Source organism: Dromiciops gliroides, chromosome 3 (genome assembly GCF_019393635.1).
Source record: "Dromiciops gliroides isolate mDroGli1 chromosome 3, mDroGli1.pri, whole genome shotgun sequence".
Lineage (NCBI taxonomy): Eukaryota > Metazoa > Chordata > Mammalia > Microbiotheria > Microbiotheriidae > Dromiciops > Dromiciops gliroides.
Window position 1 is genome coordinate 257043153 of NC_057863.1, and position 17315 is coordinate 257060467.

Here is a 17315-nt window from a genome sequence, read left to right on the forward strand (position 1 = left end):
CTGCTCCAGGTTCTGCCCTCTTGCAAACAAGATAAGTTCAATTCCCTTTCCACATGGAAATGATTCAAATACCTGGAAGAGCAATCATAGCCCTCTATCTTCTAAGTCCTCTTTTCTTTGTGAATCCTTATTCCATTTCCCTGTGCATTGTCTCTACCACTCAGGTTTGTCACATCAGCAAATTTGTTGAACATTCAATCTATTTCTTTATCCATGCAATTTTTTTAACAAAAATGTTTAAAATGCATATGTTGGAAGGGGGGGAGGGAGAAAAAATTGAAACTAGAAATCTTATAAAAACAAATGTTGAAAACTATCTCTACATGTAACTGGAAAATAATAAAATTTATAATTAAAAACAAAACAAAACAAAAAACTGCATGTTTTTTGAATCTTAAAAGTATTTTATTTTTTCCCCAGTTACATGTAAAGATAGTTTTCAACATTTGTTTTTATAAGATTTTGATTTCCAAATCTTTCTCCCTTCCTCCCTTCCCCATGACAGCAAGCAATCTGATATAGGTTATAGATGTACAATTACATTAAGCATATTTCTGCATTAGTCATGTTGTGAAAGAAGAATCAGAACACTAGGGAAAAACCTCAAAAAAAGAAGAAAAAAACCCCAAAAGTAGAAAGTATGGTTCAATCCACATTCAGATTCCACAGTTCTTTTTTCTGGATGCATAGAACATTTTCCATCACCAGTCCTTTCTTGGATCACTTGTATTGCTGAGAAGAGCTAAGCTTATCACAGTTGATCATCACACAATGTTGCTGTTACTGTTTAAACTGCATGTTAAAAATGTAAACAGCATAAGTTAAAAATTTAACAAAAATGGTTTTTCTTTTTTATTATTAATAATGTTTTATTTTTTCCCAGTTGGATGTAAAGATAGTTTTCAACATTCATTTTTGTAACCTTCCTCTCTTCCCTCCCCCTTCCCCAAGGCAGCAAGCAATCTGATATAGGCTTTAAACATACAATCAATCACATTAAACATATTTCCACATTAGTCAGTAACAAAAATGTTAAACATAATAGGGTCAAGCACACATCCCTTGGGCACCCCACTGGAGACCTCATCTACAAGAGGACCTGATCCATTAATTATGACATACCCTGAGGGAACAGGTCAAAGCCTTATCATAGAGATGGAGGTGGTGACTAAACCAGTCAAAGTTGGGAAAGAGTGGGAAGCAGGGGAGTAAGAGCCAGTTTAACAGCTATAGGAGGCCAGGTTCACCTGCTTGCCACCCTAGGGATAAGCAAGCAGCCAAAGGCAAAAGTTACCATTTTCAGTACAGCTACTCATTAAAGAAAACCAACATGATCACAGGCCCTATAGTGTTATAGTGGCCTTGGGCAGATGAAAGTAAGCCTGAGCTTTATACAAAGCCAACCAAACTCCCCAGATGCCTTAACTCTATAGTTGTGGATCTGGAGACTGGCCAAGCAGTTCAGGGAAACTCTATTCCCATACCAGCAAAGCTATCTTAGGCACAGACAGATGGACACACCATGCTAATAGGTATTTGTGGTTGTAGATTTCACATACTACCTAAAAATAGTGCCAAGATCAACTAATAAAACTAATAGGCACTTTAGGGATTGGTATTGAACCTGTGATTTCATTCCTAGATAAAGACACTGCCTGCACCAGTGCAAGTCTACACTTTCTCTGTAATTTATAGTATTAAGAGAGTTACATAGAGCAGCACAGATAATTTTAGGGCCTTGCCCAGGGTCATGCAGCTAGTATATGTCAATGACAGGACTTGAACCCACTTGGTCTTTACTCCATGGCAGGTTGTAGGCTCTCTAGCCACTATTTAGGACTTAACTAGTTTTAAACTCAGGTTTGAGAGACAGCCATTTTACCTAATTTAGGGAAAATGAAATCACATTCCTAAAAACAGAAATATAAGCTGGATTAACATCATAAAGTAAATCACTTGCAAATGTTTGAGTCTTTAAAAAAAAGAAAAGAAAAAGCCCAGCCTTTCTCTTTACCATAGATTTTATGTTCTTAAAAACATAGGACATAACTCCAATCTGCCCCTTCATAAAACTGCACGTAAAGTGTTTCCTGTTTAGGGACACTTTTGACCTCCAAAATTGCAGAGCTACCAAGTACTAGTCACTACCTGCCCAATTTGGGAAGGGCAGGAATGACTTCCAGCTAAAGGACAAAACATTTTTTTGAGCATGCTCTGAAGTGTCCAAAGTGACTAGCCTTAAATGGGGAAGTTCTTCCTAGTAGGTCACCTCAGGAAATGCAATGAACTAGATTAAATACTCTAAAAGTTTTATTTACTCATTCTAATAAAGGTCAAATTCTACCATAAAAATATGCCCTCTACTACAACAAAATTGGTATTTGGATTTTAAATGAAATTAATTATAAATTTAAATTAAAATTTCTTTGTGAACATAAACATTATACAATATACAAATAAGCGGCTCTTATTAGCAAATGTGAACTCGTTAAATAATTTCCCTAAGTATATATACATAAATGTATACATACACACAAACACTAAATTCAGCAAGGTAGCAACAACATTGATCTATTTATACCCTTTTTATTTTCTTATCTGAATTTTTTAAAAAAAGGCTTTATTGATCCTTTTGAACTGACTTCTGCTCTCTTTAACTCTGTCTTCAAGAAACAGGACTAGAGGTGTTTGTTTCTGCTCTGTTTTGTTTGTCCTTCTCAGTTTCATGCACCCAGCAGCAATGCCCACTGGGTTCAGAAGTTTGAGCCGAGACAACGTTGGAGCCAGGATTACAGGCAGGATGGTGCAGCCAGCCACTCAGGCATGGAAGACCTGAGAAGCCAGGGGGCCTCGGCCTTGAGTCTGAAAAGAGTTTTGGACTTGGAACTGTACTCTATAAGAACTGAGCTAATCCCTTTCTACACCCTCACCTTCTCCCATTGAGATGGTGCATGCCTCCCAAGCGTTAGGGGAATAAATTTGTATATTTGTGATTATATCTTCTGAAGTAAATATTTCTGTGTAAAAGCTAATATGACTTTTAGTGGCTAAATGTTACTGGGATGCAGGAGACAATTCCTTTCAAGTGAAGGAACAACATAGGTGTGGACTGAAACAGTTGCAGAGTCTAGCCACCTCTCTAACCCCACAACCAGGCCCCATAAAGATATAGGAAAACCCTGGTTGAGGGGTGGAGTGAAAATATAACTTACCTGGCCTTCAGGCAGTGAGGGCCAGGATAGTTAGTCTGTAATACTTACATTATACATATATCTTCCTTTCCCAGTGGAATCCAAGCTTCTACAAAGCAGAGACACACCGCCCTCTGGCTCTGGTGCCCCTCCTTCCCGCAGGTTGAAGAGGGTGGAAGATCCCCCAGATCCTCCACCACCTAAGGAGGGTGCCCAGGGGATTCACCTCATCATTTCCCATCCTGCTACTTTACTGGACTCATGATTTCCAGAAACTCATCACTTACAAAATGAAATTAACTCTGAAACTCTTCCCTCCTCAGATCATTTTCCGACCCTAGCTACAGGCTGCCAGAATTCATCAAGCTGGGAAACCTCACCTCCTTGGCCCTCCCCACCCTATCTCCTCATTTCAGGTTCTTTTTTCTGTATAGTCTTCCCAAATTAGATCACACAAGATCTGGAAGGGCAGGGACTGAATTATGCCCTTCTTTTTGTATCGCAGGCTCTTAGCACTGTGCTTGGCACATAGTAAGTTCTTAAAATAAATGTTTATTGACCATTTATTATTATTATTATTATTTCTTTTTTGCGGTAAAATAGGGATTAAGTGACTTGCCCAGGGTCACACAGCTAGTGTGTGTCAAGTGTCTGAGGCCGAATTTGAACTCAGGTCCTCCTGAATCCAGGGCCAGTGCTTTATCCACTACGCCACCCAGCTGCCCCAGACCATTTATTATTGACTAGCTATCATTATCCACTAATCTACCCCACTTCCCAGAAGCATTTCCTTAAGACAAATACATATATTGTCCAACAAAACAAATCAATTCATTGGTTACAACTAGAAATTATATATTTTTTAAATTTTAATTTTTTTCCCCATGTAAAGATAGTTTAACATTCGTTTCTATAAGATTTTGAGTTCCACATTTTTCTCCCTACCTCCCTTCACTCCTTCCTCTCTAAGACGGCAAGCAATCTGATATAAGTTATGTATATAATCTAGAAATTATTAATAAATAAAACTCACTTTGTCATGGAGCAAATAACAATTGAAATGAGCAGCAAGAGAACTATACCTAGGGGAGCTTCTCTGCATTTTGAGGCTGTAAACATTTCATTTCCTAAGCAGTGTGATTGTTCCTTGTATCCTCCACTTAGCACAGTGCTTCGAGTAGAGGTATCATCTTCTTTTCTTCTTTTTTTTTTTTTAACTGAGGCAATTGGGGTTAAGTGATTTGTCCAGGGTCACACAGCTAGTAAGTGTTAAGTGTCTGAGGCCGGATTTGAACTCAGGTACTCCTGACTCCAGGGCCAGTGCTCTATCCACTGTGCCACCTAGCTGTCCCTCGAGTATAGGTATCTAATAAATACTTGCCAAATGAATAAATAAAGTTCATAGAAGTAGCAATACAGATTAGAAGGGGAACCAGTTTATACATGGGATTTGGGGTTTTGTAAGGACTTTGCCCTTATTTTGCTTGGGCTAGAATGAAAAGCTGTTTTATTTCTTGTTTGCTTACTTAAGTTTTTGTCATATTCATACCTAAAGTTTTAAGACATTCTGTGTTCAAGGTTTATGGCTAAAAGCCACCAAGAGTTCAGATAGAGAATCTCTCCAGGTATGAATGAAAATTTTAGAGGGGTTCTGTGCTGTAGACATTTTAAACATTTCCCCAACGTGCTTACAAAATTTGTGCGTTAAATTAAGCTACCACTTAGCTTCAGATAAAATTATTTTTAAACGGGTTCCCTAAAACTTAGTTCATACACTGGACTTGATGACTGGTGGTACCATGTCCTTTGAAAATGTCTCTTCAATTCTTAATGTGGCCAGAAATAGATTGAAGGAAAGTAGTATCTGTTTTAGATGGGGAAACTGAGATGCAAACATTTTTAAATTCTCTTTTTTCTTCGCAAGCTCCCTCATCAAAGATTCATAATTAGCACAATTTTCTATGCGACTAGACCACCTTATTTTAAAAAATTAAGTCCATTTGAAGTATTTTTATCACTCCATGCTACTGAGAAAGGTATGAAGTCTAGAATCTTGATTAGTGTTACATTTACAAACAAATGCAACCATAAATTCACAAGGAAAAATCTACCCTTCTATTTCCCCCACCACAAACCTCCCCTTTTCCTCCAACCCCTCACAACAGTCATTCAGCATAGACAGCAAACATTAAAATGTCTAATTTCAGAAGAAAGGCCTACTTAACTTTAAACAAGCCTATGGCTATCCACATGGGTAATTTTCTTCTTAGACCAATTGGTATTTAAAAAGTAAATTAAAAAGTAGCAAAAAGGCTTATAGATACAGCATTGCAAAAATAACCCAAAGGCCTACATAAAATGACTTTTCAGGATGTCCAAAAGCCAACATACAAGTCACAAAACACAAAGGGTAAATAAGAAAAAAGTTTTAAGCCTCCCATTCCAAAACACACTAAGTCATTGTACTGTTTTACCCTAGCCAGAACTTGTCTTCTGAGATCATGTTCTAACATGCTTAAGATAATCATTTCATATCTGGCTGTCTTTTTTTTTTTAAAGTGCTTCATATGGGCTGGGCATTATGTGTGGGGGTGTAAATTTGCGTTTTACCAACCAGAAAAATTCATAGATCAATGTGAAAAAAGTCTACACAAAAGTAATCGAAAAGTCTTGAACTATGAAATTTGAGAGCTCACTAGATCTAAATTAACCACTTTTATATGTTTAGAACTACAGAAGGTATGCTAAATTACATAAAGTCTTTCTTTCTAGTTGGAGCTTTAAAAACATGGTGCTAAGAACTACATTTTTCAGATAGTCCAAATGTACCATCAAATGAACAAAAGCTGACACCTAACCACTTAGAGAAAGTCAGGAAGTATAATTATGATTGCTACCGAAAGTCCAGAAATTTTTTTACTTTTAATCTATCACAAACCAAAAAGAAAAAAAAAAACCTAAAATCCAGAAAGTTATGCTAAACATTGAAACAATCTAGTTATATTGTGTAAGTTTAAAAGCAATTTCTCCTTTGTAATTGATTTTTTTAAAAATGCCCTTCTTTGGCAAAGCATCTAACGTTCATTTTTGCAGATTTTAAGTATAAATACACTATAAAAGAGACAGTTTTCAGAAAAACAAGTCACTTAAAGTTACTTACTTCTCATCTACATGAAGACTCGGGGAACATTTGATTGCTAGCCATGTTTTCCAGTTAATATGTCGTACTTTGTAAACTTGTCCAAATCCCCCTGAACCGATCTTCTCCCAGCTAATGAATTCACTGGAGTCGAATGTCCTCAGCAGCCCCATTTCCCAAGGGGAACTGCTCTCTTTTTCCATCTTTTACCAAATAAATTCTCCAAATCTGGTTTCTCTACTTTCCTTTACTTCCCAAACTTCCTGGCTGCTTTCTCTTAGAATACGGAAGGCTGTGTCTTTCCCAGCCCAGGTGACTCAGGTGTATTCATTAACCAAGCTATGACATCATTTCCTGGGCTCCAATTGCTTGAGTCTAGTGTCTGTAACTTAAAGGACACTTTTCGCTTTAAACAGGAAATACTAAAAAGTTTCCTTGTTTTTTTCAGAACAAAGGTTGGAAAGAGGAGAGAATTTACTGCTCTCCTTCAATCAAAATGAAATTGTAAATTGATAGTAAATAATCCAATTAGAAAGCTCTCTTTATTTTAGTATAATTGCTCTCTTTAGTACAACAGACTGTCTTAAAGTTTTCACTTGGAAATCATATTTAAACGGAAGCCCAGTGAATGAAAGTGACAAATGTAGTGTGGTTCAGCTTGACTGCAAGATTCAATTCAATTCGATTCTATTTAATTCAATTTGATTCAGCGTGTAATAAATGTTCAGCATATAGAAGTCACTGTGTTCGGTACAAGGATAAAAAACAACAACACTGAATTCTAATTATTTCTTCACTTAGTGAAAAATGTTTTCCTTAACTTAAAATCTTAGAGGATTTTTGAAGGAGAAACAGAACTGGGGTTTTTTTTTTGCCTTTTGGGGAAAAAAAATTCTTGGATTGAAAATCTTCTGTTTTCTAAAGGTAGGCCAATGAGCATTACATTATAAAATCAGTGGAAAGCAACCAGGTTCAGAATTTTTATGGTCTCATAAATTAGGCAGTATTCCCATATTCCAACAAGTCAGGCTATTCCTTTTAAAATTAGAATTAAGGGGTAATATTTCCTAGAATTTGATAAAATAATAAACACATTCACATGGAAAAATAGACAAGAATACCAAGAAAAATCTATGAGGAAAAAATTACAAAGAAAGGCAATGTCTTATCAAAGACAAAAATAAACTAGAGCAATTGAGCAGAATTTTTTTTCATAAAAGTATTTTATTATTTTCCAGTTACTTGTAGAGATAGTTTTCAACATTTGTTTTATAAGATTTCTAGTTTCAAAATTTTCCCCCTCCTTCCCCAAGACAGCAAGCAATCTGACATAGGTTATATAATGCACAATCACATTACACATATTTCTACATTAGTCATGCTGTGAAAGAAGAATCAGGGCAAAAAGAAAAAAACAATTGAGCAGAATTTTTTAAAAAATCATTTAAAACTACAAGAAAAAGTAAGAATGTACTTATTTCAATTATGGAGAGGCAGAATTAATTGAGTCATTAACTAATTAAATAAAAAGCATTTACTTAGTCATTACTATGCACAAAGTAATGTCCTAAACTCTGGGAATACAAGTTGTAAAGAAAGATGGTCTCTGCTATGCAGATCTTTCAATTCTAATGAGGAAAGACAATACACATAGGTTTCAAGTGCAAAGCCTTTCAAGGCCTTAGGGTAAAGCAGTGAGGTAGGTGGTAATATATCTTCCTTGGCTTCATTTCCATGAATGTAGAGCCTTTTGACCGTGGACTTGGGTGGTGAGAACTTTCTTTTCTTCTCTGCAACTACTAATTTTCTTTCTCAGCTGTAGTTGCAGAGGAAGTGGGGACTGGAGCACCTGGAAAGAGAATTAACTGTCTGGTTAGATCTTTCCTGGACTATGGATGTAGTGTCGGACTGGTATTCTGGATTGAGGCATCTTCTGGAAATTATGTGTTCACAAATGGTAGGTGGTACATTTTATGGTTTTTTTTTTTTTGTAAGGCAATTGGGGGTTAAGTGACTTGCCCAGGGTCACACAGATAGTAAGTGTTAAGTGTCTGAGGTTAGATTTGAACTCAGGTCCTCCTCACTCCAGAGCCAGTGCTCTATACACTTTGCCACTTAGCTGCCCCACATTTTATGCTCTACATAAATAAAATAAAATTTAACTATGAGAAAAGACACTTAAATTTCCATATAATCAGCTAAATCAAAACAACTTTAAGATGCCACCTTATGGTCAATGGAATGTCAAAACATCCCAAAATGAGGCTTGCTCTGTTTCTGTCTGTCTGTCTGTCTATTTTCCCCCCAATCTCTCTCTGTTTCTGTGTCTCTGTCTCTGTGTCTCTGTCTCTTCCTCTGTCTCTCTGTCTCTGTCTCCCTCTCTCCCTCTCTGTATATATGTGTGGTTACTATGGAAATATAGCCTATCTATTCAAGTCATTGATGGGGATGGTAGTGAACTTTAGAAAGCAATCAGATCTGCACTTTAGGAAGATATGTTGATAGCTGAGTGGATAATAAGAAAATAAGAAGAAATTCTGGAACTAATCTCACTTTAATCCATTGGTTACATCAGTGATGTCCATCGACATCCCCTAAATCACAAAATATGAAAAAGACTTAACTGTACAAAAATTGCTGCTGTTTGTAATTGCAAAGAAATGAAACAATATTTCTAGTCCAGTATTGGTAATTGGGTGAATAAATTATAGTTTAGGTATAGAATGTAATATTATTATGCTGAAATATGACAAATATGAAGAATACAAAAAAAGGAAAGAATCTTCATTTATGGAGGGTGCCCAGGTCAGCTAGGTCTCATTCCTTTCTAGGCTATGCTCCATATTTCTTCTACCACACCCTAGCTCTTCCAAAAACTTCACTCCAGCCCTTGAATCTCTGTCTCTCTGTGTCTCTGCCTCTGTCTCTCTTTTTGTGTGTAAATCTCTCTTTCTGGCCAGGAATTCCTCTACCATAATTCCTACTGGAGTCCTTCCAGCAGCTACCTACCCTTTTCAACTTCCTCTAATATGTTGTCTTCCTCCTTTACAAAGTAAACTTTTTGAGGGCAGGGACTGCCTTTTTTACTAATTATATTTTATTCTCAGCTCTTAACCATGTGCTTTTTACCCAGAAGGTGCTAAGTGATTGCTATTTGACCAACTGCCTTATATGAGGTGAGGCAGAGGTGTCTATGTGCCTTCCCCCAACCTCAGGCAAATGAAGTAGATAGAACTTTTTAGATGGAGAAACTAAAATGCAAAGATTTTAAATGACCTTCTTCCTCACTTTTCCCCTCATAAAAAATCTAGTATTAATTTTCTTTTCAATTAGAACACCCTAGCTTTATCTTCCTGAGTTCAAATCTGGCATCAGACACTTATTAGCTGAGTGACTGTGAACAAGTCGCTAAACCCTATTTGCCTTAGTTCCTTATTTGAAGGAAATAGCAAATCACTTCAGTATATCTACCAAGAAAACCCCAAAGGAGGTCAAGAAGAGTAGGACATGATTGAAAAATGACTAAATAATAACAAAAGTTTTCATGTGTGTACACATTTTTATAAAGTGGATGTTGGTGAGAAGGGCAATATTTAGCTGAGGCCTTTACCCTTCTTTCTAGGCAAGGGGTGGGACTAAATCTCCCAGATTTCTCCTCACAGGCCTTAGCTTTAGGTAGAATCTTTCTTTTGGCCACCATACTCTCCTCACATTTGTCCATCATCCCTTCTTTTGTGCTGGACTGGCAAGATAGAGGTTCTTGTTTCACTCAGTTAGTAATAAACAATAAATAGTAGCAATATTTCCCTTAAGCTTTTCCTAAGGCCCTATTTCCTCATGGGTCATGCTAGTTTTTCCTTTAAAGGCATTGAAACTATATTTGAGACTTAATTAGTGGTGAGAATATGGCAGTATGCCGTATAGAGCAGAGATATCAAACTCATATAGAAATGAGGGCCACTACACTGTATATAAGGATCCCTGTGAGCCACAAATTGACAGTTTTAAAAAGTAATGTTTATGTTTTATTGTATTTTTATTCATTTTCTTAAATATTTCCCAGTTACACTTTTTTTCTCTTTGTTCTCCATGGCAATGAGGGTTAAATGATTTTCCCAGGGTCACACAGCTAATAAGTGTCAAGTGTCTGAGGCTAGATTTGAACTCAGGTCCTCCCTAATCCAGGGCTGGTGCTTTATCCACTGCACCACCGAACTGCCCAGAATTAAAAAAAAATATTTAACAAAAATGTTTATCATAAAACCATTTTATTATTTTCCAGTTATATGTAAAGATAGTTTTCAATATTTGTTTTCATAAGATTTTTAATTCCGAATATTTCTTCCTCCCTCTCTTCCCTTCCCCCTCCTCAAGACAGAAAGCAATCTGATATAGATTGTATATGTACAATCACATTAAACATATTTCTGCATTAGTCATGTTGTGAAAGAAGAATCAGAGCACTAGGGAAAAACCTCAAAAAAGAGAAAAAAAAACAGCCAAGAGGCAGAAACAGTATGGTTCAATCTGCATTCAGAATCCACAGTTCTTTTTTCTGGATGTGGAGAACTTTTTCCAGCATGAGTTCTTTGGAATTGCCTTGGATCATTGCACTGCTGAGAAGAGCCAAGTCTATTACAGTTGATCTTCACACAATGTTGCTGTTACTGTGTAGAATGTCCTCCTGGTTCTGCTCATTTCACTCACATTCAGTATACTTAAGTTTTTCCAGGTTTTTCTGAAATCTGCCTGCTCATCATTTCTTTTTTTTTTAAATTAAAAAAAATTTTCTGCTCATCATTTCTTTTCTTTTTTGCAGGGCAATGAGGGTTAAGTGACTTGCCCAGGGTCACACAGCTAGTTAAGTGTCAAGTGTCTGAGGCTGGATTTGAACTCAGGTCCTCCTGAATCCAAGGCCACTGCTTTATCCACTGTGCCATCTAGGTGCCCCTGCTCATCATTTCTTACAGCACAATAGTATTCCATTACATTCACATATCACAACTTGTTCAGCCATTCCCCAATTGATGGGTATCCCCTCAACTTCCAATTCTCTGCCACCACAAAGAAAGTTGCTATAAATATTTTTTTGTACATGTGGGTCCTTTTCCCTTTTCTGTGATCTCTTTGGGATGGAGATCTAGTAGTGGTTGGTATTACTGGGTCAAAGGGTATGCACAGTCCCATAGCCCTTTGGGCATAGTTCCAAATTGCTTTCCAGAATAGTTGGACTAGTTCACAACTCCACCAACAATGCATTAGTGTCCCAATTTTTCCACAGGTTCTCCAACATTTATTATTTTCCTTTTTTGTCATATTTGCCAATTTGATAGGTATGAAGTGGTATTCAGAGTTGTTTTAATTTCCATTTCTCTAATCAATAGTGATTTAGAGCATATGGCAATAGATAGCTTTGATTTCTTCATCTGAAAATTGCCTGTTCATATCCTTTGACCATTTCTCAATTGGGGAATAACTTGCATTTTTATAAATTTGATTTAGTTCCCTATATATTTTAGAAATGAGGCCTTTATCATAAACACTGGTTGTAAAAATTGTTTCCCAGCTGCTTCCCTTCTTTTTTTTTTCAGGGCAATGAGGGTTGAGTGACTTGCCCAGGGTCACACAGCTAGTAAGTATCAAGTGTCTGAGGCTGAATTTGAACTCAGTCACTCCTGAATCCAAGGCCAGTGTTTTATCTTCTGTGCCACCTAGTTGTCCCCTTCTGCTTCCTTTCTAATTTTGGCTGTATTGCTTCTGTTTGTACAAAACCTTTTTTAATTTAATGTAACCAAATCATCCATTTTCATTTCATAATATCCTCTATCTGTTGTGTGGTCATAAATTGCTCTCCTCTCCATAGATCTGAGAGGTAAACTATTCCTTCCTCTTCTAATTTACCTATGGCATCACCCTTTATACCTAAATCATGTACCCATTTTTGACCTTATTTTGGTATACAGTGTAAGATTTTGTTCTATTGCCTAGTTTCTGCCTTATTATCTTCCAGTTTTCCAAGCAGTTTTTGTCAAATACTGAGTTCATATCCCAGAAGCTGGAGTCTTTGGGTTTATCAGACAGTAGATTACTATAGTTATTTACAACTGTGTTTCCTGTGCCTAACCTATTCCATTGATCCACCACTCTATTTCTTAGTCAGTAAAAAACAGTTTTGATGACTGCTACTTTATAGTATAGCTTCAGATTTGGTATGGGTAGTCCACCTTCCTGTACATTTTTTTTCATTAGTTCTCTTGATATTCTTGACCTTTTGTTCTTCCAGATGAATTATATTATTATATTTTCTAGCTCTATAAAATAATTTTAGGAAGTTTTATTGGTATGGCACTGAATATGTAAGTTAATTTAGGTAGAATTATCATTTTTATTGTATTGCTTGGCCTATCCATGAGCAATTGATATTTTTCCAATTATTTAGATCTGATTTTGTTTGTGTGAAAAGTGTTTTGTAATTGTGTTCATAGAGTTCCTGGATTTGTCTTGGTAGGTAGACTCTCAAATATTTTATGTTGTCTACAGATACTTTATTATTATTATTATTATTATTATTTTGCAGGGCAGTGAGAGTTAAGTGACTTGCCCAGGGTCACACAGCTAGTAAGTGTCAAGTGTCTAAGGCTGGATTTGAACTCAGGTCCTCCTGAATTCAGGAGTGGATAAAGCCAGTGGATAAAGCAGTGGATAAAGCCAGTGCTTTATCCACTTCGCCACCTAGCTGCCTCCTACAGTTACTTTAAATGTAATTTCTTTTTCTATCTCTTGCTGCTGAGCTTTGTTGGTCATGTATGGAAATGCTGATGATTTATGTGGATTTATTTTATATCCTGCAACTTTGCTACCAAGTGGAATTTAAAGTAGAACTAGTGGGGAAAGCCCAGTTGCAGAAGAAAGGCCCTGGCAAAATCTAATCTATGTAGTCCCTAAAAGCCTGTGATTAGAGTTCAGAACATTAATAACCCCTGTACCCAAAAGCAAGAAGGAAAGACCCTATACAGGGAAAAATACCATAGGCCTGTGGTAAGAGAAACCCTCCAAGAAGAGCCCAGCTCTGGAGCAGCTTGAATCCCTTAAAGAGGAGCCTAGTCTGGACCACCACAGCCTGAAATATTTTGGTTTGAGAGGTGCCCAGGGAATAAACCCCAAGGAGTATAGCAAGCCCACAAGTCAAAGTGAAGTCTCAGAGAAAAAAATATCCTGGCCATAGGTACTGAATGAGTATCTGAAAAGAAAATAAGAGGTTCAGAATATAAAAACTAAGAAAGAAAGAATGACAAGGAAATTTGACTCCTTAGAACAATTGGTGGTAAATCTCAAACAAAAGCTGAATGCCCTAAAAACTAGAATAGGCGAAACAGAAAATAGTGACTCATTAAGACATCAAGAAATATTAAAACATCAAAAATTAGAAAAAAACCAAAAAAATGTAAGAAATGATATATCAAAGACAACTACCCTGGAAAAACAGGTCAAGAAGAGATGATCAAAAAATAAGCAGAACATCTGAAAACCATAATTTTTTAAATGTATGGGTAACCTATGCAAAAAAAAATTTAAGTGTACACTGTCCACAACTCTCAGAATCTAAGGAAAAAGTGAAAATACAAAGAAGCCACTGGTCACCTTCTAAAAGAAATCCCCAAATGAAAACTCTCAGAAACATGAAAGTCACAGTCCAGAGCTTACAGGTTAAAAACAACAGCAAAAACAACAAAACCCCCCAAAGCATCCTGCCCCCAAAACCCTACAAGCAGGCAAAAAAGTAATCAAGTACTCGTGAGCCACAATAATCATCACATAAGACTTAGTACCTGACACTTAGGGACAGAGCAGCTTAGAAGAGGATATTTTAAAAGGTAAGACATAAAATTTACAATCAAGGTGGGATGGGATTAATATTTACCACCATTTCCTTGATTCAGTTTCTTTCTCCTCGACCCCAAAAGGGACAGACCTAGACATTTTCTTCCCTAATCCTGAGGGATTAGCATTCTTGCAAAAGAGACTGTTACTGGAACATGATTGGCCCCAGTTTCTTGGTTACCTAAAGGCATAAAAGATCCCAGTCACAGGCAATTGGAACCCTCAGACTTGGTGGATTTCTTAAGAATGCTGGGATTGTGAAGACCTTTACTATATGCTGCCCTGCTGTCCAGATAATTTTCCATGTGGACATAAGGGAGCCCACGTTCAGAAAAGCTTAGTAGCATGCTATTCATATTTATATACTTGCTGTGTTGGGGCAAACTAAACCCTCTTTTGTTAACTGTTCAATGATTTATGAGTGTATCATTTCATCCCAACATGAAACTTAACTTAGAGAGTACTAGTATTAAAGCCACTTCCAACTCAAGGATAACCTTTGAGGGAACAGAGGAATCCCAAGCAATCCTAATGAAAAAGCCAGATCTAAGTAGACATTCTGAAATGCAAATACAGGCGCAGGAAAACAAAAACATAGAAAAGTAGCATATGTATTTAATTGAAAGGGATTATGTAGGGATGAATTGTTTATGTGTTAATGTGGGAATAATAAAGTTTCTTCTCATAACCTTAATATCTTTAAGAGTCTTAGAGAAAGGTAAAAATAGCAGAACATCTGTGGGTGGTTTTGTTCTATTTTAATGGCTTAGAAGAAAAAAAAATGGGAAGGATAGAGGACTCTACTGAAGAGGAAAGGAGGAAGAATGGGAAGGAAATCTCCATTGCAAAATTCTAAGGTGAATATATATACACATATATTCCTATATATTTAAACACACATATATATATGTATATACATGTATGTGGGGGGAGGGAGAAAGAAGAGAGAGAGAGAGAGAGAGATTGAGAGAGAGAGAGAGAATTGAAATTCACAGTTCTGGAGCAAGAACAGAAGCTACCTTTCTTTTAAAATGGGAGTAACTCCCCCTCCCACTATGTAACTAGGGTGTATTTGTCCATACCTCTAATTCCAGAAAGGTCTCTGGAATTCTGCAGAGAATAGCTGTTCTCTAAAGTGCATTCTCAATTCTCGTGGCACAATTCCCAATGGCCTCTCAAATGCCATATAAACAATCCCAAGAAGTTCCTTTATCATAATTTTTTATATAATCTCCAAATTACTGAGTCATAGGCAATGACCATATCTTAACAGGCTGGCTATGCCCATATAGTACTATGTGACATCTAGGAACAACCATATACAAGTGGTCCCAGCCCCCCTGGGAGACACTCTGGTATCACATAGTATCTCTGCCTTGATACACATTTTCTTGCTGTTGGGTTATATCATACCGTTCCCAAGTTGAGGATTACCTGTTCAGTTGCATTTGTATTTCCCCAAAGTGATTCGATAGCTGTTTCTTCATTTGTGCATAAATCTAGTGATAAGGTCAAAAAGACCAAAAAAAATTTATTTGACTCACCAAGAAACAATTTTAAATTACAGAAAATTCTCTCAAATCTTGGAGTACTTTATTTTGAATTTTTCCTTCTTTTTTACCATCAGCTAGTACATTTATTTGAACATCTTCAGGGATGTGTTACACACAGTTATCTACTTTTCCCATTTCTGCACATTGTTCTTGGCTGCCACCACTTTTTTGATATCATCTTTGGTTCAACTGCAGGTCTTGGCCCATATGGATAGCCCTAAATGAGGATTTCCTGACATAATTAGGTGATGGTCATTAGTAATACAAAACCATCTGGTTCCAGCAAGATCAGGGCAAGTTTCATTCTTTAGTATTTGTCTTTTTTCTCCTCGTGAAAAACAAGACCAAAACTTCCCATCCCTAAATGCTTCCTTAATGGTTTGAAGGCAAATTGACTTCTGAGGAAATTCCTTAGAAGATCTTAGATAAGGTTTATATTACTAGGCTAGATAGCTCAGAATTATGAGTCAAAACCTAACTATCATCCCCAAATACAAAAAGTATTTATATTCAATAAATGAAAGTTTACTGCAGTTACCTTAAGGGTACAATTCTTTAAGACACAGAACATTTTCACATCTGTATTTAGTCATTTAATAGTTATAGATGATTTACTCTCTAATCTCCCAGAGATAATGGGGAATACTTCACAGGAAGCATCATTTGAAGTAAAACCAGAAACATTACCAGAAGTATAGAGGCCACCGAGAACTAACTTTCTTATGAAATATCCATCTCCCACTTCAGGAAGATCATTCCATTCCAAAACTGCAGTCACCAACTGCTGCAGTCCAAGGCTAACCAGCCTGATCTAGTACTTCAGGTCTGATATTGGAATGAAGTGAAATACTTGTACAAGATGTAACATTTAACAAAAGTATATTTATTTAGCCGTAAATAGGGAAAGCTATTCAATATGTTTGAGCCAAATTTTAAAAGCAAGGTAAGCAATAGTAATGTTAGAAAAGGCAACACTAGGGAGGCAGCTTGGTGGTGCAGTGGATAAAGCATCTGCCTTGGATTCAGGAGTACCCGAGTTTAAATCTGGCTTCAGACACTTGACATTAGCTGTGTGACTCTGGGCAAGTCGCTTGACCCTCATTGCCCTGCAAAAAAGAAAGAAAGAAAGAGAAAGAAAAAGAAAGAAAGAGAGAAAGGAAAGGCGAGGGCAGCTAGATGGCACAGTGGTTAAAGCACCGGTCCTGGATTCAGGAGTACCTAAATTCAAATCTGGCCTCAGACACTTGACACTCGCTGTGTGCCCCTGGGCAAGTAACTTAACCCCCATTGCCTGCAAAAAAAGAAAAAAAGAAAAAAAAAGAAAGAAAAGGCAACATAAAAAAGATATAGTTAAAAGAAATAAGCAGGAAAACTACCATATGGGGGCAGCTAGAGCACTGGCCCTGGAGTCAGGAGTACCCAAGTTCAAATCTGGCCTCAGACACTTAACATTTACTAGCTGTGTGACCCTGGGCAAGTCACTTAACCCCAACTGCCTCACTAAAAAACAAACAAACAAAAAACCAAAACAAAACAAAAACTACCATATAT

At 36.8% G+C, this 17315-nt stretch overlaps 1 protein-coding gene across 1 annotated transcript in view; it reads right to left on the reverse strand.

The window, feature by feature from the left end:
- Positions 1 to 6592, reverse strand: part of RIPK4 (receptor interacting serine/threonine kinase 4) — a 70158-nt gene extending 63566 nt beyond the window's left edge. The window contains exon 1 of the mRNA XM_043996248.1: positions 6352 to 6592. Coding sequence (XP_043852183.1) covers positions 6352 to 6533 — 182 coding nt within the window. The 5' untranslated portion in view covers positions 6534 to 6592. The remainder of the gene's footprint in view (positions 1 to 6351) is intronic.
- Positions 6593 to 17315: the final 10723 nt, after the last annotated feature.